We start from the raw sequence: 22995 nt of genomic DNA, 5'->3' as shown, positions 1-22995 counted from the left end.
GACAGCTGACATTTTTTATTTTAGAATTTCCAAAGAAGTAAGGCTATACAAGATATCTTAATAGAATTATCAGGTTAAATGCACTTGTATCTATTAGAAACGAAATTTAACAATAAATATATGATTTAAACTGTCAACAACATTATGGAGCATATAAAATTATATTTTCCTTGCTTTAAACAGTAACAAAAATGTACTAGTGGCATGAATATATACAACACAGGTCCCAACATATATTTAAATTACCTTAGCCAGCAGTGCTCAGATTTATTTATTTTTTAATGGAGAAAACTATAATAAATAGAAATGATAAATATTTACAATAAAAGAATATGTGGAATCAGTAGGTGAACACATACATCCAATTTTAACACAGAGGAAAAAAATTAGGCCTTATACAACCCCACTTCCACAAAATAAAAGGTTTTTAAAAATCCTGAATTTTCTTTGTGTAAGCTAAAAGGGGACATATATTTACCTCCTTAAAATGAACAAAGATAAACTATATGCACAATGAGGTGATCTGTTGACAGAGACATTCAATGTATATGTCTTAGTTCCCACTGGTAAATTAGACTTCTAGCTAAAGATCCCTGTAGAGTGAATTTACCAAAGATCTGACTACATAGTATTGTTCTAGAGGCAGATGTTTGGAGGGTTTTACCTATGCATGATGTTATGACAAAGTGGTCATGACTGCCTCCCTAACAAGCTGATTTACAAATATTTTAGTGTGGGAACCATGTATTCCTCACTTGTTTTTGTTTGTTTGAAGCTATGATTGAATTCACCACTCAGCACAATCTCTAAAGCCATTCTTATTAGAAACTGTGCAAATAACATGTTCGGGCTGGATGTACAACTGTGTTGTTTTTTAAAGCCTTCTAACTGCTTTCACCAAGGATGAAAGAACTGCGATATGTTGCTGTGTCTCTTCCTATCACCAATGAAGATGAGTTTCTCAGTCACTGTAGCATCAGGGTCGACTCTGCACATGAACACATACAAAGTGTGAACAACGCATATGAACACATAAAGCCGTTCTCTGACACTACAGTGACTGGGAAAGTCTTTATACATAAAAGTATGATGTGAACAAGAAGCTACTGGACTTGGGTTTCTATCTATGACATCTGTTTTCCTACTACCTGAAAACATTACTGGAGTGGCATTATCTTCCAGAAAAGGTAATTCTAATGCACTGGCTAATGTCTCAAAGTGTAGCATACTAAGTGATCTTAGCCGATGATAAACAGATGTATTTTCAAAAGTAAAGGCATGTAACAGTGGACTATGGACGCTATAATTCAGTGCACACTTAGCGGAAGGATGTTCCAGTGATATGTATGGGATTCGTTTCATTTCTAAGAACATGTGGTTAGGGACTGCAGGGTGGATAAGACTTTAAGCTAGTTCCAAACCAGTGGCCTGATTAAATCACTTGTAGAGCATGGCTTACTTTTGTTCATCACCATTTCTTTGGCACTTTGTGCACACTGGACACATTTTGATGTCATGATAAGCCATAACTCTTTGAGAATTCTTCAGAATTCTGGATTACTGTGAACAAGGCAAAGAGTTGGTGCATACTGTCCCACTGCTTCCAGCACAAAAGGGACTGGCTCAACAAGCCACAGGCCTTCTGCTTATTGTTTGTTTAGTGTTATGTTGAAACCCAGAAATATACTTTGTTTCCCCTCTAATAAGACAAAGAAATATCCCATGGTTTTTCTACATCTTTGATTTATTTCCCAGGCTTGCTTCCATACTTCAGAAATAAAGCAGTTAGGTACCAACTGAACCATCATGGCTTCATCCTATGTAATCCTAAAATCTGTAGTTTGGTGAGGTATTCAGCCTGGGCTGTCAGAGAGCTCTGATGCCTCACCAAACTATACATCCCAGGATTCTGTAGGATAGTTATGTCAGTTAAAGTGATGTCAGATGGATATACCCTTGGTGGGGGTGGGAAGACAAGCAGGAGATCTGGGTTTAGATGTCACAGCCAACAAACCATGGAATGCCTGTGGTTTGTCAAGAGCCCTCACCTTTGCACTGGGAGCAACTGGATAGTGTGCATAAGCAAAGGAAGCCAGAAATACTAAGGCTTACTGTGATGTGTGAACTTAGCCACTGTCAGCCTTGGAACAATCCTGCAAACTTTGTGAACCTGATTTTAGGTGAAGAAGAAAGGGATTTTTCCCACTCTTCCAATTAAGCCTCCATATAACTGTCACCAATCTAAGGTGGCATCCATACTATATTATTTAGGGAATCTATTTCAATCAGGTAGCTTTGTAGAATCTGAAAATGTATTGGAAAAAAAAGGTTGGCATGATAGTGGGCTCACTAAAAAAACCAAGTATCTTTTCCTGAAATTGGTCTGTAAGCCAGCCAGCTTTCCAAGGATGCTGGAACAAGAGGGAGAAGAAGTCAACAGTGGGCCATTCAAACCAAGACCACTTAAGGCAGATGGTGTCATCTAAACAGGATAATGATTCACAGAAACTGTTTTAGTTTGTAACTACAATGTTTCCTGTATGCTTACAAAAGTCACAGCAGACCATTTTGAGTCCTTATTGCCTCTGAAAGAGTGGAAACCACATTATTTTCTGCCTAGAGATTAAACACTGAACCTAGTCTAAATGCCAAGCCTGAGAATGGAAATTTGGATCAACCTACACCTGAAAAAGGAACAAAAACAACCCAAATTGGCTTCTAATTCCTACTTTACCTTTTTCAGAGATGCAAATATTTAAATGAAGATATTTTGTTGCACCTGCACACAGAGTTTGCTGGATACAATCAATAACCAAAAGCCATTGCTTTTCCTCTGTTACGTATAATACATACACTGTCACTGCCACATATCCCACAATGCCCTTTGCCTGACACCAACCCCTTGATATTGTAAATATTCTGGAATGCCCCTAGATAAGAAGGTGAACTCAATGAAGGAAGTTTCTGGTAGGGGAGGAAGGAAGGGCTGTATCCTGCTTTCACCTTCGGATGTCGGAGAAGTCAGACAGTTCCTCTGCCTGTTCAATGATGCCATGAACCATTTTGGGATTGTGGTTCCCAGCTTTAGTGCGAGTGTGGGCATTTGTTGGATGTCTGCTACCTCTTTCCCCCCTGGTGTTTCGGGAGCTCTCTCTGGTGTCAGATTCAGAGTGGACCACCATGTCCCTTTGGCTAATGGAGGATCTGCTGGAGACTTCATTGGGCTTCTTCTCAGGCTCCAAAAGGGAATCTCCATGTGGGACTGAAGTACAGAAGCTCAGGATAGAACACAGACTCCCCCAATTCTGTTCACATTGGGCCTGGACACTCCGTGTGATGGCCTCTTTAACCTCCTCTCCACAAGTGAGCAAGATATTCACCATGTCAACATATGGTCTAAGGGAGGAAAAACAAGAAAGGGAAGAACATTATAGTTGAATGGTAACCTATAAACCTACTAATAGATGGAATGACATTTAATTTCAGGCCTGTATAGCTTGTCAACCAACATGATTAGCACAGCCTAGCATCATACATGCATACCTTTATTGAAATTTTTTGTGGTGTGCTTTTCAATTCCAAGAGATTTAGAGCTGTTTACTATACAGCTTAAACCACCCCCCCCATTAACTGTAATATATAGTAATACATGAGAATGTCTCTGTTTCTTCAACAGCTGGAAGTCTGTAAAATTTAAAACAACTGAAATGTGGCATAAATACTATGGGAACCCTAGAGGCGTGAACCTTGAAGTTATTTTGTTTGTAAAATTAACTAGTTAATCTTAGCCAATGAATTAATTAATGTTGATTATATGGGGCCTGTGGGACCATTTTCAGTCAATATGTGGGAGACTTCCATAACTGGCAGAAAGGGAACTGCAATCAGGCCTGATATATTCATTTCTCCAAAAGGCTTGTAGGCTACTTCAAGTAGCGCTTCCAACTGTAGAGCCAACAAATTCTTCAAACAAGCAAAAGACAGAGAGAAAAGGGGAGGGATGCTTGTTAACAGGTTAGAATATAAAAGTTTGTAGACAAAATACTCTCATGAGAAAATGTAAAACCAGCCCACTAAGCCAAGCCTGAAGTATAGAGAAGCACCTCATGCTAAACCTGGAGTTCACAGTATATAGTAGAGTGGCCATATTTGCTGATGACACTACATTATTAAGACACAAAAGAAACTGTGAAAAAAGGAAAAGGCATTAAAACAGTAAAATTCACTGAAAAAAAGTGTAGAATGATACATATTGGAGCAAAAAAAATCCCAGCTTCTTTCTCTTTCTTTCTCCCACACAATCCTCAGTTGGAAGAGGCTTCAAGGGCCATCCTGTCTAACCCCATTCTGCCATGGAGGAACACAAAATCAAAGCACCTCCAACAGATGGCCAGCCTGCCTCTGTTTAAAACCTCAAGGAAGGAAACTCACCATACTTGGAATTAGCACATTTTGCTGTCGAACAGCCCTTACTGTCAGGAAGTTCTTCCTAAATTCAGGTGGAATCCCTTTTCTTGTAGTTTGAATCTATTGCTCCAGGTACTATGTTCTGGAGCTGCAGAAAAGTTTGCTCCATCTTCAGTATGGCATTCTTTCAAATGTTTAACCAGGGCTATCATATCACCTCTTAACCTTCTCTTCTCCCATCTGAAATACCCAGCTCCCTAAGACTCTCCTCATAGGGCATGGTTTCCAGACCTTTCATTATTTTAGTCACCCTCCTCTGGACACGCTCCAGCTTGTCAACATCCTTTTTGAACTGTGGTGCCCAGAACTGGATGCAGTATTCCAGGTTAGGGCTGACGAAACCATAATAGAGTGGTACTATTACTTCTTGCAGTCTCTACAACATATTTCTGTTGATGCAGACTAGAATCACATTGGCTTTTTTAGCTGTTGAATCACACTGTTGACTCATGTTTAACTTCTGGTCTACTAGGATTCCTAGATCCCTTTCACATGTACTGTTGTCAAGCCAGATGCTCCCCATCCTATATCTGTGAATTTCATTTTTTCTGACTACCTTACATTTCTCCCTGTTGAGATTCATTTGGTTAGTCTTGGCCCAGCTTTCTAATCCATTAAATTTATTTTGAATTTTGATCCTCTCCTCCAAGGTTTTAGCTACTCCTCCTAATTTGGAGTCATTTGCAAATCTGATAAGCATGTCCTCTATTCCATCCTCCAAGTCACTGACAAAGATGTTGAATAGTACTGGGCCCAGGGCAGAACCCTGTGGCACCTCATGAGTCACTTCTCTCCAGGATGAAAAGGAGCCATTGGTTTGGTTGATTAACCAATAACAAATCCACCTAACAATAGCATTTTATAGCCCATATTTTATTATCTTGTTTGCAAGAACATCACTGGGGACTGTGTTGAAGGCGTTACTGAAACTGAAATATACTACATAGTCAGCATTCCTTTTACCTACCAAGCTTGTAATTTTATCAAAAAAGGAGAGATCAGACTAGTCTGGCATGATTTGTTTTTGAGAAACCCATGTTGACTTTTAGTGATTTTCTAAAAGCTTATAGGCTTGTTTGTTTAGTCATCTGCTCTAGAATCTTTCCTGCTATTGATCTCAGGCTGACTGGGCAGTATTTGTTTGTGTCCTCTTTCGCCCCTTTTTGAAAATGGGGATAACATTTGCCCTCCTCTGGTCTACTGGGACTTCTCCTGTTCTCCATTGCCAGTGGCTCTGAGATTACATTTGCCAGTTCTTTTATTACCTTGAATGTAGTTCATCTGGCCCTGGAGACTTGAATTCATTTAGATTGACCAGATGTACTACCTGTTTACCTATTCTGCACTGCATTTCCCCCCACTGCTGTCTCAGTCTGGCAACCCTAGCAAGGAAAAAAGTTAAACTACAAGTTATGCTATTTGTTAAAACCTGTCTAACTATGAAGGTCTAAATATAGCTTCCTGGGGGAAATGTATCTTGGAAGAATGGGCAATGTAGAATATGTAAGAAAGCAGCAGCATATATTCTAGTGAAAAAAGTAAGTGCAAGTTATGATTACACAATTATTTTATTCTTGGGCTACACATTTAAAGGGCTGAAAGTGTGGCTGTTGATTGCGGCATGCTGAAATGAGCACAAGTTTTTGTTTCCTTCCTCCCAAAGCAAAAATGCATTGCTCTCTATTTTCAAAGCTTGTGACTGGGGGTCTATCTAGGGCAGTGGTTTCCAACTTCCTACCTTCAGGGAATACTTTCCTCAGTGGCTTGTTTGCCAAGGAAGCAGAGTGTATCTGCTACAGCAGTGGTTCTCAAATTTTCTATCCCTGGAGGTCCCACCCCACAGTTTAATAACTGCTGTGCTACAGAATACCTGTCCTTTACAAAGGATTCTGGGACATGTACTAGGTGTACACTCTCAGGTTATGTGGGCTTCTTGTATGCCACCACCCTACTGTATGAGAACAAATGAGGGGAAAAATAGATCCAACACATACTGCAAGGACACAGTGCAGCCACACACTGCAGGAACAAGGCCAGCAACGATGAGCAATATGTCTGAACATTCCTGCTCTTCCCACCAAAGATTCCCTGATAAGCTTCTGAAGAACTACATGGATTTCTGGAAAACAGTTTGTAAGTCACTGGCCTAAGACACATCACGTTTAATGAATATGAAGTTGATTGTCACACTTTTTATCTCACCCAGAATGCAACAGATATACATTTGCCACTTTAAGGCAGGATACCTCAAAAGAGCTTGGTATTTTGTTCTAAATTGATTGTGGCTGCTGCTATGCTGCAGAATTAATGCAGCTTGACACCACTTTCACTATCATGGCTCCATCCTATGGAATTATGAGCTTTGCAGTTTGTTGTGGTATCAGAACTCTCTGACAGGGAAAGCTAAATAGGTCACAAAACTACAAATTCCAGAATTCCATAGCATTGAACCATGGAAGTTAAAGGAATATCAAACTGTATAAATTCTGTAATACAGATGCAGCCACAGATATAATCTTTAACACATCTGGCACTACTCCACTTTCAGGCCAACAGACTATTCCATTGCACCTTCTTAAATTATTTGAGTCATATCCTGTATTGAAAATGCATGATGCAACACTTCACCTTTGGATCAACAGAACCCTGCAGCTTTCTGAAATGATTTGAGTCATATCCTATATTGAAGATGCCTGATTCAACACAACCTAGAAATGGCTGATATTTTGCTTGTGCTCAGAAGAAATATATACAAGTATGTGTCTGTTTCATTTATGTCACTGACAGTATATGCCCCTTAACTGGCATTCTAGTAAACATTCTGCAAATATTACACAGGGCCAAACATCAAGCAGCATTAAGACTGGCGAAAGGCTGAAAGCCATCTGGTTGACTTCATGCTATGTGTACAGCATGTCCCACATTCACTGTCTGTGTTTCTGGTTAAGGCTGGGGAAGAGTCTTGCTTGAAACCCTGCATGGAATAATTGATTCAGTATAAGACAGCTTCCTAGGTAGAAACGTATGTGTTATTTTGTGATGCCATGCAGGCAGAATTCTAAAAAGTCAGCCATCTAATATCTACATTACTGAGAAATGAACACTTTCTTCACAGCAAAGAACTACCCCCCTGTGACTTAAAAATTTAGCCACCAGATGGAAGGGATTTTCTCTTCTGGGTATTATACCACTGCCACTTAATAAGTGTTTTGACAGAAGTGTTCCAATTGTTTATTTCGCAAAGTATCACAGATTGTATTATAAATAGTGCTGCAGAAAACCTATCACCAAAGTTATACACAGCTATGGGAAGAAATCTGTCTTTAGGATAAGCTAAATCTCTCAATCCTGTTTCCAAATAATTAATTTTAGAAGTTTAGAAGGAGAGGTATATTTCTATAAAAGGAGGAATTTAATGGTCAAGTGCACAAGATGGAGCCCTCCTATGATCAGGGCCACCCCATTCCTTGCAGCACTACAATACAGTTGGCTTGTACAAAGTGGATCCGTGTATGGAACATTCTCCAACTCAGATGAGAATGGAGCTTTTCCCTATGGCACCTGGCAGAGCTCCACAGTTTTAAAGTGTTGTTTGGCCTCTCCAACATTCATTTGGCCATTTAATTGGCTGAATTGCTCCACAGCATGATGTCCTCCACTGGAAGGCCTGGAACTGTTTCCACAACACCCTCAGTTCCAAGCCACACAGGAGCCTAAATCACCCAGTCAATCCAAGAAACATTAAAGGAAGGACTGAGGGGAAAGTAAGGCCCTTCATGGTTAGTTTTAGGAGGTGCTAACCAATATCTCCACATTTCACAGTTAAACAGGTATCAACGCAATCCTTTTTATAAACAGTACTCTGATCTAACAAATAAGAAGAGGTGCTAAACCTGAATTCACCAGCATTGAACTTAAAGGAGCATCAATGATGGATTTTAGGAGTACATTTGTCATTTTGGAGTGGGGAAAATGAGCTCTTTAAAGAGGCTGAAAAGGTTTAACTGAAAGGGTTTAACTGAAGTACATTTGTACATATACTTTGGCAGCTCAGACATGAACAGTATGGTCTCTGCCAACCATTCAAAAAAAGTTGGCCTCACTATGATTCTACCTGTGTCAAGTCTGAGAAAGTACTGAGGATCTGTGTGTTTGTCAGGACTGGTATTTTCCGCCCTGATATACAAGCCAACTGTATGATGATGTGATGTACTATCAAGTGGCATTTGTATGAAATTTTAAGCCTTTTTCAATATGCTGTCACCATCTCTCCCTGATCATCTCTTTATTTTCTGTTTTTGAGTACTATAGGAAACAAAAAATTAACTTTTTAAAGATATATAATTGTACCTCGTAGTCTATTTGAAATGTTAAATACTGTATACCATTGATAATATCTACATATTCATCAGTGGTTTCTAACTAACCTTCCAAGTGATGGTTTGCATAGGACAACAAGCATTCACCCCCAGGGACTGTGGATGAGACCATCTGCCATCTTTGCTGCCTGTGTATCTTTACCTCTGTGAAACAGCTGCTGATTAGAAATCTGGTAATGAAATCCAGACTAACCAATGCCTAGTTTGTAAAGAAAAATGTGATTACTCACACACTATGCTCTCAAGTTTAAAATTAGCCATACACACATTCACTCCTGTGTGTCTGCACAGGGCCTCAGAGCTGCCCTAACATCTTCCCATTACCTGGCACTTTGATGTGACAGTTGGTGGCTGTTTGTACACACATCCCACTGTGTTGCACACTGCCATTGCAGATCACTCTCTTTGAGACTGAAAATGAGATGCCCAGCATCAATCACATGGCTGAGTGCCTTGTTCTGACTTTAGAGGGAGTGATTGAGGGCAGTGGCTTGCACTGTAAACAGCCACCCACCCTTGCTCTGGAAGAAGTAGAGCAAAAGGTGAATTTTTAAAATTTGCTCTGTGTGTGTAGGGGGGTATACAATGGGTTTGGTGATGAACTGACCAGAACTGAAGACTGGGCCCTGTGTTGTCAGGACTATTCTCTGTAAGGAGGGTGGGGGAGGAACTGGTATTTGTCCCATGTGGGCACGGCCAGTCTCCTCTGGGAACATTAGATGCTGAATGTATGATGCTTCCAATCTTGGTTAGGCATTATATGAACCCTGGGCATTATCCCCTATACATTTGGGTTTCAACCTCACCTCCTTGTTATATTTTCCTGTCCCGCCGACACAGGATGGATAGAGTGGTGAAGAGGCCACGTTCACCATTCCTGTGTGGGAGGACAGGAAAAATATAACAAGGAGGTGAGGTTGAAACCCAAATGTATAGGGGATAATGCCCAGGCTTCATATAATTTTAAATGAATATGTATGTGGATGAGAGGCTGTAAGTTTGTATCTGTTGTGTTTAGATTTGGTCCTGTCCATCAGCTGTAATTAGTCCCTGGAAAGTTAGTTAGGAGAGCCTGCTTGACTAAGGTTCCCCTGCATGTGCCATTGGCAACTGGACAATATCTGGTAGGAATGCTATGGCAGGTTAATGCACTGAAATTCTGAAATAACCCCCATATCTGAGTGGAAGTGAAGCACACAGTCAAATATTAGTATGTCCCTATTTTTACCCCGCATTGTGCAAAATAACCATCTTTCTCTCCCATCTACCAGTCTGTAAGTAACCTATGTTGAGTAAGCCTCCTGTACTGTTTTTGTGATGAATAGGTGGGATTTTTTTTGTTAAAATGTAAATGTGTAGTCATTTCATCATTTCATACAGAGATACTAAGGCCCCGATACCTATTCCTACTGTGACATGTAACACTGATTTCTCAGAAGCAAATTCAAGGAGAAAGAAAGGGTGAAATTGGGAATCACAGGCTCAAAAACACTGAAAAGAGGAGAGAAACACTATTGGCAAGTTTTTGCAATGCTATGTCTGTTTTATGTGGAAGGGTTCTTAAAAGTTAAAAATGACAGCTCATCAGACCTCTTAGCTCCAGTGTCCATTAAAGGGCTAGGCTATCCTACTTGTATACAGCCCCTTTGTCTAGGTGGACTTTATTTACTTTTTTAGCAGCACCAATATTAGGAGGATTGTGAGAGAGGGCTGGAGGAAAACTAATTTTCTGTGCCAGGTTGCAGCAGCATGTGTAATAAACAATGAAATAAGCCTTGAGCTGGGAAAAGTGGGATTCTGCTATAGCATGCATGCTTGCTTTCAACAGATAAGGTAAACAGCAGCTGACTCCACAATTCCTTACTGAGTATGGGTGAACAGTAACACAGATAGAAAAGTTGAAAAATTAGCACCAGCTCACCCAACCCTCACCATGTTTAAAAGAGCACTGAGCTACAAGTTTAGCCAACATGATAGAAATCGTAAGAAAAATGGAAGCTTATGAAATAAAACATAATTTCTGGATACCTTTTCGAAGAAATGTTTTGGAAGGATTTAGAAAGTTCAAAATATTTTTCTTTATTTATCCAAGGCTTGCCTGGCCTTTTATTTCACACATGCATTTCGTTTAGTTTGGAACAAAAAAATTGCAGAAATATTCTTTTTTGGGCATAGGATCTATCTCTACTTTTCCCGTGTTATATCTGCTCTGGTACCTTTTTTCTGTTAAAGTAATGTCCAGAAACAGAACTATTTTGTTAACTGAGCTAAACCTGTAAAGGTAAAAGGTAAATGTTTCTCCTTTGCTGCGATTGTCTAATTCTGTTTAACTGTACACATCTCTGTTACTAAGCTGAAGAGCCAGTGTTGTCAAAGATGACTCTGCAATCATGACTAGCATGACTAAATGCTGAGGTGCATGGAGTGCTGTTATCTGGTGGTGTAGTGGTTAAATGCCTATACTGCAGCCACTGTCTCATAAACCACAAGGTTGTGAGTTCAATACCAGCCAGGGGCTTCAAGTCGATTCAGCCTCACGTCCTTCCTTAGGTCGCTAAAATGAGTACCTAGCTTGTTGGGATCAATTGGCTTACACTTTGTAAACTGCTTAGTATATTGGTAAGTGGTATAGAAATATACTTGCTATTGCTACTTTCCCACCAAAGTGGTACCTATTTATCTATTTCCTCTTTTACATGCTTTTGAACTGCTAAGCTGGCAGAAGTTGGGACTAGTGATGGGAGTTCACTTTGTCATGTGCCGCTTGGGTCTTAAACTGCCGATCTTGCTGATCTTACAGTTGTCAAAGTTGGCATCTTAACAGCTAAGTAACTGCAATTTACTAATCAATAAAGTCCAAGGACTTGTAATTCCACATGGACAAACAGCAAGAAGATTGGCAGCACTGGGATGCTGCTGGTACTTAACAGGAGACCCACTGGTGGAGGGCAAGGTTCTCTGGTCCAAGATTCCCTCCCACTGCAGTCCCACAGTACAGCCCTCTCACTTACTCATGCTGGAGTAGATCTTTGAAGTGAATCATCTCCACTATGACTTGAACATTCTCTTTGGCCGCAGAGCAGAGGTCGTGCTTCTGGTAGCATTCACGCTGCAGCTGGAATACCATCTCCTTGATGGCTGGGCACTTGCGACTGATGCAGCTGAACTTGTGGCGTAAGGCGTGTGCCTTGCATCTCAGAGCATCCTTAATGAAAGATTTTCCCTGAAGAATGGCAAAGATAAAAACAAAGAACATACATGTATGCATCTCTGTAAAGCATGATTCACAGATGAAAAGCCATCTCACTTCAAGGATACTTAGGGGAGAAAAGGAGAGAGAGAGAGAGAGAGGGAGTGAGAGACAATGAGCTAGTGGAAAGTCTTGCATACACTAAGAACTCTAAGGATATGTTTGGGTACGGGTAGGATGGTTGATTCCATAATACCCCAGTGGCAGAGGATGGTGATATACCTCTATGGGTTGCCCTTGTGGCTTTATATAGTGTGGACATCAGGGGCCCATCCACACTACAGAATTATAACACTATTATTAGATTCAGGACCCATCTCCAAGATATCTCATTATGTACATATATGCAAATATAGATGTTCCAAAATGCAAAACACTTCTATTCCCAAGTATTTTGGATAAGGGAGACTCAATCTTGAATACCATTGGCCTAAGCCTCCCTTCTCCATCATGATAAGCCAGGCAAGATGAGGCTCACACATCATCCAAACCTGGGCCCAAAGAGGAGAAAGGTTGAACCCTACCCCACAATCCTATACAGGGTTTTTGGGCTTAGAGCCTCAGAGTTTGGCTGAAGATTGTGATTTCTTTTGGCTCTGTGTTTGTTAGGCACTAACTTTAATTTGTAACAAATTTCTAAACTGGAGTGGGAAGCTTCAGATACATTAATTTATTTACTTATTGTATTTGTATGCCACCATTCTCCCAGAAGGGACCCAACATAGCTCAGATGTGGCTGAGCCTTTGGCCTTGACCACAGCTCAAGCTCAGAATGCTCAACAAGTGCAGTGCCAGAGTATGGCAATATTTCTCTGTCTTTCAGTGCCAAACTCCTGTGGGGCAGTCTGCTTTCTACTCCCATCCCCATTCAACTCAAAGCTGGAAAGAGGAAGAAGGCCAAAGGCCATCCAAAAATGCTGATGCCCTGTTCTAATCCAGTGTTCTGATGACAGTATATAAGAATGGTTCCCATAAACTACAAATGCTGTTGAGTATGAAAAGGGATCTTGTAGTATCTTTCAGATTAACTGAAAGAGAGAGGTGGGCTTTTGTAGACTTGAGGATGCATCTAAGGAAGAAGACCCAGGTCTACAATCATGCTACTTAGTTCTCTCTTTCAGTTAGTCTCAAAGGCCCGGTTTAAACGGGCCTTTGCGCCACCCCCATCACATGCTAGGGGTTGGCCGAGGACGCGGCGTCCATACCGGCCTCACCCCTAGCATGTGACGGGGGCATCAAAATGGCGGCACCCTGTACACACGGGCGCCACCATTTTGATGTGACAGACGCGTAGCATCCATATGTCCCATCGTGCTGGTGACATCATGAGTGCCCCATTTGCATTCTCGTGCATCGCAAGCGCGACGCAAAAAGAACCCACTTTTTGTGGGTTCTTTTTCTGCCGCCGGGAAGTCTTGCCGTTTGGCAGCTGAGGCTTCCCGCTGGCGGGAATGGAGGCGGCGGCAGATATGCCTTTAAATCCTGGTGAATTCATCTAGAGCTATAACCCTCCCCCCCATGTATTCCTGAAGGGTAGACAATGCACTATAAGGTGTCACTTGAGATAAAATCCACTAGAGACAACAGGAAGCTATACACAAAAAGGCTGCAATACTCTGATCTGTCCTTTGAATGCTGGCAGTTCTACATCTCAGTAGTGCTGTAGTTCTTACAGGGCTGGCTTGGGACTTGAAAGATCTAGTGAAAAGGAGAGCCAGGTGCATGGATTTCAGCTCACTGGAGGAAAGGCATGATTGAAATGGAATGAACAACCAACCAACCACATATTAAAAAGGATGTTAGAAAATGTTTACTCTGTCAGGTTTTGTCATATTTTTACCATCAAGGTTGTGATGTGACAATATCTGAGATCATGTACAATAGCAGGAAATGGTTGGTTCTGGAACCAGAGTTCTGCAACCTCATAACCTTGGGTGGTTTTTTCAAAACAGAATGTGTTCTTTAAGGCTTTGTATATAGTATTGAAAGTATGTGACAATAATTTGAGAAATCATAATCAATCATAATCCAAAAAAATTGCAGGCAGGGCAGTTTAACTGAGTTCAGTGTTGCTTATGCCAAAGTATAAGGGACTGCAATCACAGAGAACCATCCTATACCAGGTCTACTTATAAATAAGTCCCTCTAAGTTAAACAGGATTTATTCCCAGGCAGGCATGTACTGTATAGGATAGTTGCTTTACTCTCTTGGTATCTATCGCATGCTTGGAAAATGATTCTTCCTCTCTGTTGTGTCCTTTTCCTTATGCACCGACTTCAACCAAAAGTCCCCCAAACCAGACCACAACAGCATTCTAATAGCAGTCTATCTGAAGGAATTGGTTTCATTTTTAAACTTCCAGAAAGGGCTGGGAAGAGTGAGATTTTAAAGTGAACATGATATGTTTAATGAGCCCCCAGCTATATCATATGGTCAGTGTTCCTATACCACACATGACACAGGCAAGGAACAACCTAAGCAGTTTCTTAGCCCTATTCTTCCATTCTGCCAGTAGATTGGAAAGCAAGTCATGCTTCAATGATGTGGTACAATTCTCTGGATAACTGGTCAGCATTTCTTCTGCTTGCTGAATGACAGGCAGATGGCAATGTTCCGGCATTCCTTCCATGCCTTTCAGGTCATCTCAGCTAATGAGTATTTAATTATCAGTGCACCATAAGGCATGCCTTCCTCCTCCAGTGTTATGGTAGCAGAATCCTAGCAGTGGGTGGGAGAATCTGGACTCCTTTTGTGTGGCCTTTTCTTTGCAACAGAAACAAACTAGACTGGGGAGGGCAATATCCGAAGATTCAGGAGCCATTCTGCCTCCTCTTGGACCTTTGTGGGCTTCACCCTCCTTTGACCTGCTTGACCCTTAGGAAAATCATTTTGAGCCTCTCAAAAGGCAAATCACACCCATGAAAGTCCCTGGGCCATAACACATGTGGAATGTGGAACCCTTGTGGCTTGCTCTGGGGCTCACAGGGCTGCCTGTTAGATTATCTTCATCTTAAAGAATACACATAGAGTGCATAGTGGAGGAGTGGTATTTTCTACCTAGTGAATAAATACTTGATATATTATTTTCCATTTGCAATCTGAAACTTTAACAGTAATGTATTTTGGTCTCTTTCACCAAAGTAGCCTGTGTAGACATTTTTTAAAAACAAAAATCAGGTGATATTTCAATTCAAGGAATTACAGTTACTTGGGACTGCCCTGAAAAACCATGGAAGAAAAATGCTGAAGACCTGGAGGAAATGTTATAAAAATGTGTCAAATATCATCAAGTGAGCATTTCTTGTATTTCCTAAGAAGAAGAGAGAGAGAGAGAGAGAAAAAAAGATCAAAACAGATTTTTAAAAGATATTTGAAAAGTAGGGGAAATGATACCAAAGGCCCATTAATTTGAAAGCAAGCAAAACTGCTTCATTTGTTTGGAAAAGCAGTTTAAGAATATCTACAAAGACTTGTGTGATTTCTCTGTGTGTGGGAAAACAGTCAAAGGGATCATCTTGTGACCCAATGCAATAGAACATCTTTGTCTGCAAGACAGCTCTTCTTCCTACCGCAGTAAGAGCCACTGGCTGTGACTGAAATCTTGAGTAAATACACATACATTCTAGGAACTACTCTGTCAAGTCAAATGCCTCCAGCAGATCGTAATGTTCCCTTTCCCTGGCATGAAAGAATTGCTGTACAAGGCATAAAAAGAGGATGCTTTGAAGATGAGCAAACCAATTGGGGAGGAAACAAAAGAGGCAGACTTAGTATCACAGGCAGGCTAAGGAATGCATTTTGACACCTCTGAATAAAGCAGCAGCAAAGATGGTTATTTCTGTTGACCTTATATTCATCTGCTGAAATTAGTTTGGCTGATCATACGAAGTGTGGCAGAAAGACATTTGAGCAAAACCTAAATTGTTCAGAATACTATACATGACACCCCTGGGTTTAGGTATTCAGAATAAGGACTCCATTTCTCCTTAACAGAGTATCTATACCTGAGAGGGCTCTATGGTTTGTAGGGATGCCAACCAGTGTTTTGCTGGGGGAGTTAAACTTTAAGATCAACTGGAATGGAGACCATCTGCATGAGACAGAGGAAGGCTCTTCTCTGAAGGAACAACTCTGGGGTGCCACCGGAAAGGCTAAAGATGTTGCTGGACTGCAGCTCCCAGCATTCCTCATCAGTGGCTATGCTACCTAAGGGCAACGGGGGAGTTGCAGTCAAAAACACTTGAAGGGTCTCACTTTGCTCACCCTTGCTCTACACAGCAGAGTATCAGTGTTATGAACCTCTTTAACATAAGCTCCCCTTCAAATGAGCCCTAAACCCACTTCCCAATTATGGCTTCTTTCATAGAGCTGCCTACTTCCAGAATCGTGTTTCCCTGCAATTAGTGGAACTTGTAGAGAACCTACATTACAAATTTTGAGGCACTAAAAAGGAGATATCTGTGGGTGAAGAAGGGGAGATAGATGGTTAACATACTGCATTACGATCATCCTCAGTTCCAAAGGGTTCAGAACTCCTTCACTAGCTCTCAAGCTGGAGCAAGCAAAATCTAACAAGAACCTCCACTATTTCATCATGCAGTCTTAGCAGCTTCTAGGCTTACTGTCTGTGCATCTCCTGGTTGAACCTGCAGGTTTGGTTAAGCATGCTTACCTGGGCATCAAATTTTCCAGCATTGTGGAGGAACATCATACAGATCTCATGCAAGCCTCGAATCTCACAGGAGTTGTTTTCAAAGCACTCAAAAACACCGCACCCCACGTCGCCGGCATTGACCAGGCAGTGCTGGATTTCAGCTGAAAATGAACAGCCACCACAATCAGTATTGTAAAACTGCAACATAAATCGGAGGGCAAAGGGTTATTTTACTCACATCATCTTCGTTTTAAAGAAGGAAACAGAGGGATGCTCACCTGTGTGTTCTGTGCACAAATCAGACACAAGGAATGGTACAGAAACAAAAAGTACGTGAAAAGCCCACTCTTCTCAGAGCTAGTGTCATTAGCTAGAAACAATGTGGTATAGCTCTTAGTGGACAAGGGCTTGGAAGACCCAGATTCATCCGTGTGACTGAGACAGTTACAAAATTCAGCTGATTTATGTACCTCACAAGGCTGTTGTTACTGTAAATATAAAATGGGGTAGCTCTTGGGATAAAAGGTAGGATATACATTTAAAAAAGCCAGTATGGTAAATCCAATTTCTCCCAATGAAACAAATTCCTCCATAAGAAACAAAACCCAGCATAAGATTCAAAGGAAAGTGGATCTGAAAATGCTTAGATAGTGACTTGCTGGGTCTTCTCATGTGAAGAAATGCTGGATGATTGGTTTATAGCTGCAAGCATAACCACTATAAGAACACTTCCAAATCACCAAAGTCAATGAGAAAACACATAATACATCTGCATATGACAGATATTTTGCTACAGGTTTCTTCTGTTATGCTATTTCTTACTCCCCATATTCCCTGTGCTTTTATACCCCTTCATGTGCATGCTTGCTTGGAAATAAGTACCATTATGTGAAATGAAGTTGGTATGCGTCCAACTGGAACCAGTATCAGCCACAACAACTTGGGTTACTTTTGCACTAAACAGTCTGTGCAGCCTCTTCTGGATTTGGGTGGTTAGTTGAAAGGGAGCACGTGTACCTTCAAGTTGTTTCTGACTTATGGCTTTAAATTGGTCGTGTACCTTCAAGTTGTTTCTGACTTACGGCGACCCTAAGGCAACCCTATCAAGGGCTTTCCTTGGCAAGTTTCTTCAGAGGGGGTTTGCCACTGCTGTCCTCTGAGGCTGAGAGTGTGTGACTTGCTTGCCCAGGGTGGCCAGTGGGCTTTCATGGCTGAGTGTGAATTAGAACCCTGGTCTCCAGAGTTCGAGTCCAATCAATGCTCAGACCACCACACCAGGCTGGCTCCTACACCTCCAGTGCTGGAAACATGATTATTGTTATACCTGATTTTTTAAAAAGTCCTGTTTTAACACTGATGGACAGAAAGCGAAGAGAAAGAGCAGATGCTCCAAAGCCTAAAATTCAATCCAAACAGTAGGACAGAAATCAAGCAAAGGCCACATGCAGCTGAGTGCCTTCAGAACCCAGTAGTAGTGCATTCTATAACCTAGTGCCAAGGCTTTCTCCTCTGGCGTCATGGTGCAAGGAACAGAAGAAGATCCTTGGGTTTCCCTTTCAATCCCTTCAATGGGAGTTTCTGAGAAAGACCAATGACCAAGCCAGGCTTGGTCTGAAGGCACCATGCAAAGAGAAAGAAAGGGGGGGGGGAGTTCACTTATGCAAAAGCAATACGCGGAGTGGGATTTTCCTTTTGCAAAGCCCTGATTGGCTGAGGCTTCTGGAAAAGCCAGGGCGGGGTCTTGCCGTCCTCCTCCTGCTGCCTGTCCCTTGGGCTGGAGGCATTGTGCTTCCCATCCACGCCAGAGGAAGGCAAGGCAAGCAAGGGGAAGGGAAGGAAGGGGGGGGGGGAGCAGCAGCAAAAGAAGAAGGCGCTTTGTCCCGGGTTGTGTAAGTGTGCAGCAGGAGAAGGGGATGTTCCAGGAGGCCAGCTGGAGGCCATGGGGTTGGCATGGGAGGGGGGTGGAGGGTGCAAATGCTTCCGATCCCATGCCCAGCAGGCATGCCCATCTTGCACGGACTGGCACAGGAGCAGCATTCACATGGGGCATCAGCCCCCCTCTCTCTGCCCGCATCCTGGATGCCCGGCTTGGAGCAACACCCTGACACTCGACACCACTTTTGCAATGAGCAAAAAGAGAAGAATATAGTGCAGGGTGATCAGCTTTGGTCCTCCTTTCTTTCCAGCCTCCTCTCCAGGAGGAGTCCCCACAATGTCCTCCATTTTGATCAGGACCAACAACAGGGCGACCAGACGTCCTCCCTTTTCCAGGACAGGTCCTACATTTCAGCCTTCCGTCCAGGAGGAATGCTGAACATCCCTAAGAAGCATGGGTTTCTGTTTCTGTAGGAGTCAAAGATCTAGCCGTGTTCGTCTGCAGAATCAGTCTGGAGAGAGAGAGAGAGATCTTGGAGCACCTTTGAGACTCGGAAAGAAAGAAAGAAGGGGGCGGCATCTGAGGAAGGAAACTGAAGCCCAGGAAAGCTCCTGCTGCCAATGTCTTTCTTTCAGTGAGTCCCGAAGGTGCTGCAAGAGCTCTCTACAGCCTTTGCCTAGGAGTGTGCTTCGCGTTCTTTGGCCCCGTCCTCCAGCTTTCCCGCCTGTCCTCCGTGTGGAGGGCCCTGGTCCTCCTTTGCGTCGGAGGACCCCTGCTCCCCCGGACACAGCGGCGATCGCCTCGGGGGCCCTCCCTCTCGATCCCTCCGTCCTGAACAAGGGATCCTGGGAAGTTGGGGAGCTCTTTTCGGTGGCTTTTCCTCCCTCCAAAGAAAGCGCCCTCGAAGGTTCTTCTTCCCCAAAGGTCGCAGCCAAAGGCGGCGGGGAAGGAGGGAGAGAGACCCCTGGGCCGGGGGCAAGAGAGGTGGCGGGAGGGCTGGATCCTGCTCGAGTCCTACGTGCCCCCATTGCTCCTGCCCTTCCCTTGAATCCCTTCCCTCCTTGAAGGCAAACCCTTTGCGCTCTAAGAAAGAGCCTGAAGCCGTGCTTCTCTCCCCTTCCTATCCCCACCCGATCCGCCCGCATTTGGGGCCTTTTCTGTCTCGGGAGCTTGGTTTCCGAGGCGAGGACCATGGGAGCCCCTTCCAGCAGCGGGACCAGAGGTCCTCCTCCCCGCAAAGCCAAAGCAAAGAAAGGGAACTGCAACCCCCTGGCTTTGAGCCTGCCTTTTGGAATGCCTCCTGGGCAGAGGGATGAAATGGAGGACGGGTCCGGGTTGGAAGAGGAGGAGGACGACAAACCGCCTGGTCCTCCGTCCTGTTCTTAGTCCAAAACGGAGGGCCTCTGGGAGTTCCTGCTGGACGGGAGGCTGAGCCTGGAGGACGCCTCCTGGAAAAGGAGGACCCAGCCTGGCCGCCCTGCCTCCGACGCAGGCCCCGGCCCTGCAGCAGGGCTCCCTCTCGGTCCTCCTTTCCAGGGAAGAGAGAGAGAGAGGAGGGGCGCCTCCTGGGCTGAGAGTCTGCTCCTTCCGAGGGAGCTTCGCTTTGCAAGGCACCAGAAGCCCGTGTCGGGCGAAGGGGAAGACTCCCTTCCGCGAGACATCGCCTCAAGGCTGCATCCGCACTGCAGAGATAACCCGCTTTGGCCCCGTTTCACCACCCTGGCTCCATGCTGTGGGGATGGTCGTTGGCTGCGCACCCTTTCTGGAGCCAGGGCAGTGAAAGCGGGGCCAAAGCGGGTTCCCTCTGCAGTGCGGATGGGTGCAGCAGGATTGTTGTCAGAGGGCAGCGAGGCGCGGAGGTTACTTACCTGTGTTCTGCAAGGAGAGGCGTCCTTTCTGCTGGGCTCCGCCGCCGCCGCCGCCGCCGCGGAGGTCCTGGGCCCCTTCGGGCGGGTGGGTGGCCTCGGTGCCCAGGGCCCGGTCCAGGCCGGCCAGGAGCAAGGCCAGGCAGAGGAGCAGCGGCTTCCCGGCCCCCTCCTGGGCAGACATGCTCCCGCTGACTTGGTCCGCCGCCACTCCCGGACTGAGAAGCAGAAGGAAGGCAGCAGGGCAAGGGATCCCGGGCGAGAGAGCGAGCAAAGTCCTTGGCGCCGCTTGGACTCCCGCGCAGAGAGAGAGAGCGAGAGTGGTCCTGGCCCGGGAGCAGCGCGCGCCTCTAATATCCCCGGAGCTCCCTCCGCGGCACTCGCACCCAGGACTCCCCCAGACGCCGCCGCCGGAGGGACCCCGGCCAACCACAGGCCGCCCTCCGCCCTGGACACGCCCCCCGTGGGCAGGGCCTCTCGGTGGCTACTACTGCTACTATTTCGCCTCTGGTCAGCCCCACGAAAGCCCAGTCCCCACCCGGGACGCCCAGCCGAGAGGAGAGCCCCGCTCCTCCGCAGCAGAGCAGCTCCCGGGATATTAGAGACACCTCTCGCTCGCGCGCTCGCTCGCTCTCTTTGTGTGCATATATACATATATATGTGTGTGTGTGTGTGTGTAAGCATACACACATATATACAGTATGTGTATATGCACATGTACATTCATACATACACATATATGTGTGTGCATACACATACATATGTGTATATGTACATGTATGTGTACATATGTACACATACACACATATGTATATACATATGTATATGTCACACATGTCTAAAGGTATATATGTATATATATGTGTGTGTATATATGTACCTCTCTGTATCTCTATATGTATCTGTGTGTATACATATATGTATGTGTATATATTTGTGTTTGTGCATATATGCGTGTATATGTACATATGCATATAAATATGTGTGTGTGTGTAGACACGTGCCTACACATTTCTTCTTGTGTGTGCGCGCGCCTTCAGGTCTTTTCGGACTTGTGCCGGCTGTGAGCTGAAGCTGTCACAGGGTTTTCCTGGCAAGATTTCTTGGGAGGGGCTTTGCCCTTGCCTTCCCCTGAGGTTGAGACGGTGTGACTTTCGGATGGGTTTCCATGGTCAAAAAGAAAGGGGGGGGGGACTGGAACCCTGGCCTCCGGAGCCCTGGCCCAACACTCAAACCACTATGTCCCCCGTATCCAAAACCCTGTGTCGGAAATGCAGGCAAACAAAAGACACGCGCAAGTCCAGCAGATGTCCAGATAGATCCAGAAACAGCCACAGGGAGGGAGATGGGAGCCCCATGAAGACACAGGTGCATCCCGGTGCCTGGAGCCCCATCACACAGACACGCGTGTCCAGAGGGATCCCCCAAGGCTGAGGTCGCTAGCAAGCGGCCCTTTGCAACGTGGGGGGCTCTAGCTCTCCTTTTGGCCAGGGACCGAAAGTGCCCGACTCCTGCCAAGGGGAACCCAGCAGGCCTCGCCCGCACGACTCCAGGGGCCCCTGGCAGTCCGGGAGAGAGGAGCCTCAAGGCGATCGGGGCGGCAGGGCCTCTGTCTGGGTGTGTGTGTGCCAGGGGGACCTTCTCCTCCAGCAAAATGGCATCTCCCCCCTTGGGAAAGAACAGACCGCCTGGCACACGCACACACACTTGCAAGAGTTGCTGCCATTGCCCGGGGGCCTGCACTCCAGCGAGAGTCCTAAGAACCGCAGAAGAGAAGGAGGAGGAGGAGGAGGAGGAGGCATCGCAAAAGGGAGACCAAAGGAGGACAGGACTCCTAGCGAGCTTAAGTCATTCTTCTTGGGCATGGAGATATGTATATTTATGTGTGTATAGATAAGTACAGTATATATGCACAGACATGCGTATATAAGTATATAGCAATCGCAAGTATATTTGTACTAACCGGTTTAAAAAGTGTAAGCTAACTGCCCCCAACAAGCTGAGTACTCATTTTAGCAACCTCGGAAGGAGGCAAGCCTGAGTCGACCCTGAGCCCCTGGCTGGGATTGAAGTCACAACCTTGTATATGTGTATATATGTGTGCACATATATATGTGTGTATACAGGTATGTGTGTGTATACATGGAAGACCTTTTGGAATTCTTCCTGGAGGGAAGGCTGAAATGTAGGGCAGGCCCTGGGAAAAGGAGGACTGTCTGGTCATCTTGATGAGACTTGGCTCATGCTGTACTTCATTATGGGGAGGGGGCACTTCATAACTATATGGGGCTCATCTTCTTTCTCTCCTACTGTGAAAAAAAGAAGAGAAGGAAAAAGGCAAAGGATGGAGGCCTCTCCATGGCCAGGAAGAAAAAGCCAAGGAAGCCTTCTCCCTTTCCCCTGCCTGCCCTCCTTAAACCGGGGCTGGGGGGGAGTCTGGTGTAAACCCTCTGCAGTCCTTGCATCATCTCTGGACTCCACGTGTCTGAGATTCCTAGGTACC

The 22995-nt window shown here is 44.4% G+C and overlaps 1 protein-coding gene across 2 annotated transcripts; it reads right to left on the bottom strand.

The window, feature by feature from the left end:
• On the bottom strand, positions 1-20862 carry STC2 (stanniocalcin 2). Of its 2 annotated transcripts, XM_042455660.1 has the most exons (5): positions 20496-20862; positions 16770-16912; positions 11858-12069; positions 3004-3396; positions 1-988 (listed from the first exon to the last, which is right to left on the bottom strand). In XM_042455660.1, the coding sequence occupies exons 1-5, from the start codon at positions 20674-20676 to the stop codon at positions 895-897; spliced, it is 1023 nt and encodes a 340-aa protein (XP_042311594.1). In that variant the 5' UTR covers positions 20677-20862; the 3' UTR covers positions 1-894. The 2 variants fall into 2 exon arrangements, with proteins under 2 accessions (XP_042311594.1, XP_042311596.1); XM_042455662.1 differs by having other exon boundaries at positions 1-3396.
• Between the last annotated feature and the right edge of the window lie 2133 nt (positions 20863-22995).

Source organism: Sceloporus undulatus, chromosome 2, assembly GCF_019175285.1.
Source record: "Sceloporus undulatus isolate JIND9_A2432 ecotype Alabama chromosome 2, SceUnd_v1.1, whole genome shotgun sequence".
NCBI lineage: Eukaryota > Metazoa > Chordata > Lepidosauria > Squamata > Phrynosomatidae > Sceloporus > Sceloporus undulatus.
This window is presented reverse-complemented; position numbering and strand designations above follow the sequence as displayed.

What these genes read in the sequence shown, in the direction of transcription:
- STC2 (XM_042455660.1), bottom strand. Translation starts at nt 20,676, where the DNA reads ATGTCTGCCCAGGAGGGGGCCGGGAAGCCGCTGCTCCTCTGCCTGGCC. An exon ending in CCTCTCCTTGCAGAACACAG is followed by an intron (nt 16,913 to 20,495) that starts GTAAGTAACCTC and finishes GTTCATTTTCAG; the next exon opens with CTGAAATCCAGCACTGCCTG. An exon ending in AAAGATCTACTCCAGCATGA is followed by an intron (nt 3,397 to 11,857) that starts GTAAGTGAGAGG and finishes TTCCTCCCTTAG; the next exon opens with ACCATATGTTGACATGGTGA.